The sequence below is a fragment of the Carica papaya genome, chromosome 2, assembly GCF_054855325.1.
Source record: "Carica papaya isolate Zhongbai chromosome 2, ASM5485532v1, whole genome shotgun sequence".
Lineage (NCBI taxonomy): Eukaryota > Viridiplantae > Streptophyta > Magnoliopsida > Brassicales > Caricaceae > Carica > Carica papaya.
The window spans coordinates 20,214,166-20,221,313 of NC_142310.1; the positions used below are offsets into that span (position 1 = coordinate 20,214,166).

Genomic DNA, 7,148 nt, shown 5'->3' on the forward strand with positions numbered 1-7,148 from the left:
TTACGAATACAAAATGAACTACTGAGGAAAACTTATGATCGATGAAGATGAGGTGCCATTGCAACAAAATATTATGCTGAGCCTTGACTACTTGCAATTGTTTAGTTGTGAAAACTGTTATGAATCATTCAACTTTCAAGAGTAGTTTATCTATACAAAAATAATAATCAAGAAGATCATATAAAAAATGGCAGCTCAAAGGAGTTTTCTGATTATTCTTTGTCTTTCCCTCTTTTGACATCACCAAAACTACTAAGAGACAAATTTAAGGAAGAACAAAGGGGGTGACTATTTAAGAAAAATATGGAAATTTTTTTCTGTATGTAAAAATACTGCCTACATTCCCAGCCTACAACTGAACACCTCAAAACAATGCTTGGCATGGTTTTCGATACTTCCAAAATGGAACGGATGGGCAGAGATACCTGCTTCATGATGATAAGAAGAGTTGAACACCAAGATAGCATCCATAACATAAACATGCTGCAGAAAGACACCAAGACAATACATATCCTTTACAAGACTTTATGAGCTCAATAATCGAGTTTCTATGCAGTACAGTATATAAGAAAGACCATCCTACTTCAGCTAACAATATAAACTAGACATGAGCAAGGAAACACACCAACCACAGGGTTCCTTTATAGCACTGATACTGAATTGAGATTTAATCTTGTTGGGTAATGATGTCATAAAGCCAGTTCCCTCCACTCCGTCAAAAGTAAATCCAATTCACAAGTGCAAAATGTAAACATGCTTTGCTAAGATCCAGGATAAAAAAGAACCAAAAGTATGTATATATTGTCTAAAACTATCTAATTATAATCCATAATCCCATGAATCTTCATGGATATGCTAAGAAGGTGTAACTCTTACAATCAGTAAATAATCATCATAAAATCAGTAATACCACTGAGTACTAAAGGACATCAGTTGCCATTTAAGGATGGCAGAATTCTCATGATCCTTTACTTACCAAAAGCTGTTTCCCTTACCAAAATAACAAATTACTGGAAAAATCAAAATGCTTTAAGCTTCATTAGACATCTCCTTCAAAATCTTGAATTTCTCAATGGGCAAAAACAGTGTCGTTGCGCCTAGGAGGTCTGTCAGGAATTGTTCCAGGCTTGAATTTTGAGGCCTCATGCTTTGCTAGGTCAGGAGGCACAGGACTATTGCTCTGAATAAGCATTTGCTTAAGATCATAAAAGACATCAGTATCCTGAAGAGTCAAGAATGTTGTGGCTACACCACTCTTTCCAGCACGACCTGTTCGTCCAATACGATGTGTGTACATTTCTATATTATTAGGCATGTCATAGTTAATGACATGAGCCACATCGGGTATATCAATACCACGCCCTGCAACGTCAGTTGCAACAAGAACATTATATCTCTTAGTTCTAAAGCCTTCTAAGCTAAATTCTCTCTGTTCTTGAGATTTCCCTCCATGCAAAGTCGTGACCCGATAGCCTGCTTTATCCAGATTCTTGGCAATAGTATCAGCATTCTTTTTGGTGTTGACAAATACAATGGCAGTCTTGTCCCCAAGATCATCAAGTAATCTCTGCAATCTAGAAAATTTCTCCAATTCCTTCATCATCATCACATGTTGTGATATTAAGTCAGTAGCCTTTCCAGCAGTGCCAATGGTGACTACAACAGGATTCCTCAAGTACTTCCTAGCAAGCCGCTCTACAGCTGGTGGCATGGTAGCACTGAACATGTAAGTGGTTCTATAAATCTTCTTCTCATCGAGCTCCTCATCTTCATTCTCTGGTTTCAAATTGCTTGAAGGCATGGCATCTAATACACCTACAACTTGTGGCTCAAAACCCATGTCTATCATGCGGTCAGCCTCATCAAGAACGACATAATTACACTGGTTCAACACAGCATAACGCCTCTCCAAGCAATCAATCAAACGACCTGGTGTAGCAATGACAATCTCACACCCTTGTCTAATTTTGAACCCTTGTTCCTCAATTGACTGTCCACCAACAATGGAAACAACTTTGATGCCCAAGTAATGGGCAAACTTGACAGTCTCATCTTCTATCTGCTGTGCGAGTTCGCGAGTTGGTGCCATGACCACAGCATAAGGCCCTTCAGCCTCGTTCTCTTCACTCATAGGAGGAAGTCTAGTAATATAAGACAACATGGGCAAAACAAAAGCAGCAGTCTTACCGGAACCAGTCTCCGCAATCCCAATGACGTCTCGCTGCTGCAATCCTAGTGGAATGGCTGCCATCTGAATTGGAGAGGGCTTCTTGTATCCGGCTCTTTCCACAGCTTTCAACAGCTCAGCACTGAGCTTACTCTCACCCCAGTTCCTCATAGGCCTAGGAATCTTAGATCCCTTATATGAAATATTGAAGTCCTCCCTAAAAATCCTCCAGTCCCTCTCCGTCATCTCTTCCAGCTTCTTCTCGCTCCAGTGCCTGTCAACCCTCATGTCAAATGTATCATACAAATCAGCGGCTTCTTCTTTTAACCTCTGGGCCGCCGCCTCCTCCGGCTTCTCCTCAACGCCCTCCTTCCTTCGAATCTCCTCTCGCATCTCCTTCTCGTTCTTGGCAGCGAGCTTCTTCTGCTCGCGGCGGTCCATACCGGCGCGAAACCCGCGACCAAACAAGAGCTGGGCCTCGTGAGGGTTTTGATAGAGAGAATTCATATCCCGCGAGGTATCCTCCGTGTTCTCCCAATCGAAAGAGAAACGAAACTTCTCACTCGGCTTGATAACCCTCTTTTTGGGTTTCTTAGATCCAAGGTACTGCTCTTTTATGGCTTCCAGCTCCTTCTCGCGCTCTCTTTCCGCCAATTTCTCCAGGCGCGCACGCTCCCGAGCCTTGGCCTCCTCCTCACGCTCCCGTTCGCGTTCGCGATTTCGCCGTTCTGGATCGCGGTCTCGGTCGCGACGGTCCCTGTCCCGGTCTCGGCGGTCGGAATCAGAGGCAGGGCGATTGAGTTGTTCGAGACGACGCTTCTGTTCGGCGATTTCTTCTTGGCGGCGTTGGAGGGCAAGCTGCTCGCGCTGGGCTTTGGTTAGAAAAACGGGTTTCTTGGAGTTGTTGGCCGTGGCCGAGCTCCCCATTTCGTCGACTGAACGCTGCATGATTACGTGTTAGGTTTTGTCGGAGAGAATCCACAGGATCGCTTGGTTGTTGCAGGAGGGGAAGCACTGCAGTGTCTGAGAGAGAAACAGAGGTGCGAATCTGCAATTTCTATGGCTGGCAGCACCGTGACTGATTGCTCATCCGCTGGTTCTTATTCCGCTTTCTCTACTCCCAATTCCAAAAACAGTAAGCCCTCGTTTTCAACCAGGGAAACAGTAAACCCCCCCCCCCCAAGTTAAGTTTATCCTAAATTCCTTAAGGAGTTTTATTTTAAATGTTTTAATAGCAATTTTAACGGGAAATTTAAGTGATTTTAAAATATTATAAAATACTAATTTATGACCACAAATTGAAATTGAATCATAATATAGTTAATCATATAACCTAACTTGAGAAACTTAAGTGTTGATTTGAAGATTATAATTTTGTTGTTGGTTCTAGATCAACAATATAAGAATAGAAACGAAAGGAGAGAGTTGTTTTAAACTTTTTAGAGTTTTTAGAAGAATCCTACAAAAAAACACCCGAAAATGAATAACTAATTCAAATATCTTATTACTCAATTGAGTATTGTTTTTCATGGGAGAGTTCATCTAAGTCTTTTTATATAGCTAAATTTAATACCTCTCTAGCATTTAGTCATATAATTAATTCTACATCTCAATGGTCATTATAGTGCTTCACATGGCTTTTCATGATTATCATTGTTGTCATGAAAAATATCACATTTCTTCTAGATGTCTTTAGTGTACTTCGATTATAAGACACAAATCTTATGATTTGCTGATTATTGAATGCAAATTACTAATATTAAGTACTTAGATGATGAAAATGACTTGGATCATTTCTTAAAAAAATAAATGTTTACTACTTGCCTTGTTGCCTCTCTATTTTGTTCTCTTGATGAGCTTAAGAAGTCCACGAAATTTTATGTTGCTACGCTTTATAATCACATTCCTCTACATATTATACATTGTGAACCTTTATGCCCTGGAACCTCAAAAATCCATTATTGCTTATTATTTTTTTAAAAAGTTTTCTCATGCTAATTTTGTAATGGCCAACACTTTAAGAAGCTCATTGCAATTAACTTCTCCTTGGACCATTCGTAATCCTTCATAAATGTGGATCTTCTACATATCTTCTTGAAGTACATGACATATGGATATTGGTTATGTTTCTTAAGTGGGAATTTATCACATTATCAAGGTTACATTGAGCCTTTTTACTTTATTATCTAATATTTGTGCAAGTCTTTCTAAATCTGAGCATGTCACCAAAACAAATGAGATTGTGACCACAAGGGATATGAATGCTATTATCATCTCTAAATATAATTTCCATTAGCACTTTATTGAGTGAAAAAATCGTCATAAGTTAGTTATTATTTGAATTGATGAAAATATGTTATGCAACTTAAATCCCAAGATCTTAAATGATTATTTGCATTTTCTAATAAGTTATTTCACGTTTTTATCTAATATATATATATACATATCTCCTTTATTCTTTATATTTAGTAATATTGTTATTTTTTGCTTCAAAATCCTTATTTTTATCATTTTTTCATTCTATTTATCTATTTTTTATCCTCTTATCTTTTTTTCTATTTTTCTACAATAATAGATAATTATGGTTATTATTAGTTGTTCTACACTTAGGTTTTACCTAAAAAAAATATTTAAAACCACCCAACAAATCTAAACACACTACCCTAGTTAAATGGAATAGTCAGTCTAAAAACAAATCGAGAATCCTAACTAAAACATAATGGTCCAATTATTTTAGTATAATCCTTTTATTCTCATTCTTTATATCTTTTTCTTTTGTCTAATTTATATCTTCTTACAAGTTCCTTAACTATCAATTTCTTTTGTATTTCTATTATTATCATTATTGTTTTTAATTTTTTTATCAGCTTTTTCCTTTAGAAAAATTTATATTATGAAAATAACTTTATTTGGAAATGCATGATCTCATATAAATTAGAAAATTAACAGAATAAATTAGAAGCATAAATAAACCCATCACAATAAAATAGACGAGTCCATGGTCTTCCACGTCTAAACTTTTTCATAAAGAGAATCTTTGGTTTTACTCGGTGATAGGAGATGGTAAAAATAAATGATATGTTTAGATTAGGAATCATGATCTATATAGAGCCATGGACTATGAGTTTTATTTTATTTTATTTCGATTCATCGAGAAATAAAATAAAATAAAAATTCAATCTCTACACATTTTAAAGAGATAATTTATCAAGTCCAATAACTTTATAAATTTAATCAATCAATTTTAATAGGTCCAAAAGTAGATAACAAATAGAATATATACTTAAGAAATATGTTGGCTTACATAAAGAAATTACCTAAGAATCTCCCACGTAGGCCACATGTTTCACTTTACAATTGTTTATTATCTTTAGAGCTCAATAATTGTTATATTTATCAAGCAATATCTAAACATTTAATTCACTGACTATATTGTTGGCTTAGGTCTAGGACAAACCAAGATTGGCAACGAATTGGGTTATTAAAATTTTTAAAGCTTTTAAGCAAATTTCTTAACTTCCTCTTTTATTTGATATTTGGTCTAATATAGAAAAGTTTATTTATGGGAATGTCTTTATTATTTAATATGCATAATTTTTTTTTGAATAATAGTAAAATTTATTATTTTATTTAAGTTCTCAACAAACGATTAATGATGATATGAATAAATGAGGATAACTGAGTGTGCTTGTGATTTTCTCTTAAGTGAGTACGTGTAATGTGAGTAAAGGCATGATGTAAGTAATGGTAAATAACAATTAAATTAAAGAGAAAACTTTTTTATATAGCTTCGGACAAACCACTTTTGTTTACATCATTTTTTTCAAACCAATTACTTGAGATTCCACTACTTTATCCAAAATATTACGATAAGCTACCTGTTGATATTGTCTAACTCACTGAGCACTTGTGTTTCTCTGAACATTACAACTTTTCTATAAGGTGAGAAGTTCAGTTATCACTCTTGTTTTTCCGAATACTGCAACTTATCTATCAAGGTATTAAGTTCATCTCTCACTTGTGTTTCTCTGAATGTTATAACTTATTTATCAAGATGTCAAGTTCATCTCTCACTCATATTTTCATCTTTATTTGCATCTTGAATAATGTTAAGTATAATTACTTTATATTTCTAAATGCAACTATGGAATAATAATATATTCCTCCTTAAATCCCTGAGCTTAACACTTCCATTATGTTTAACATGCTCAATGAACTTAATATTACATGTCAAAAAGGGATGTATTTAGTGGATCATAAAACTTGAACTCCATTGAACTTTTTTAGTATTCAACAAAGTAGTATCTTATTGTTCTTGAGTCCATTTTTGTTTCACTAGGCCTATATGGTGAAACCTCAACTAGAAAGCTCCATATGAACAAATGTTTAATACTAGGCTTTTTGTTAGTCCATAATTCATATGAAATATTTGTATTACTTTACTTGAAATTCAGTTAGGAATATATATGTATATATACACACGTATAGTTGTCTTTAAGACGTCTTCCCATAGTAATTCTAATAAGAAAAAATTATTTATCATACTTTTTCTCATATCTTTTAGGGTCCTACATATCTCAATGACACCATTTTGACTTGAAGTCTCATGCATGGTGTATTGGGGAATGATGTCAAATTATGTTAAATATCTCACAGAAAGTCTTAGATTTTGTTCACATGTTTCATCATATATACCATAATATCTACTCTAACTATTATATTAAATAGATTTAATATTCTTATCAAGCTTATTTTTAATTTTAGTTTTGTAAGTTTTAAACATATCCAACGAATGAGACTTTTTATGTAGGTAGCCATAACGGGAATAATCATCTATAAAAGTAACAAAACATTATTGTTCTCAGTTGTAAGGAGATGATTAAATTAATTCAAATATATTTGAACTCCTAATGGCACTAAGGTTCTTGACTTTTATTTGTTTTCTTGTCATGCATTCAATGAAAATTTTAAATTTGAGAAA

At 34.6% G+C, this 7,148-nt stretch overlaps 1 protein-coding gene across 1 annotated transcript; it reads right to left on the bottom strand.

Moving 5' to 3' along the window:
* Positions 1–774: 774 nt before the first annotated feature.
* LOC110816404 (DEAD-box ATP-dependent RNA helicase-like protein) lies at positions 775–3,353 on the bottom strand. The gene has a single exon (XM_022044573.2). It carries the CDS (start codon positions 3,113–3,115, stop codon positions 1,070–1,072), a length of 2,046 nt encoding a protein of 681 aa, XP_021900265.2. The 5' UTR covers positions 3,116–3,353; the 3' UTR covers positions 775–1,069.
* Positions 3,354–7,148: the final 3,795 nt, after the last annotated feature.

Excerpts from the sequence above, each read along its gene's own strand:
- LOC110816404 (XM_022044573.2), bottom strand. The coding sequence starts at position 3,115 with ATGCAGCGTTCAGTCGACGAAATGGGGAGCTCGGCCACGGCCAACAAC.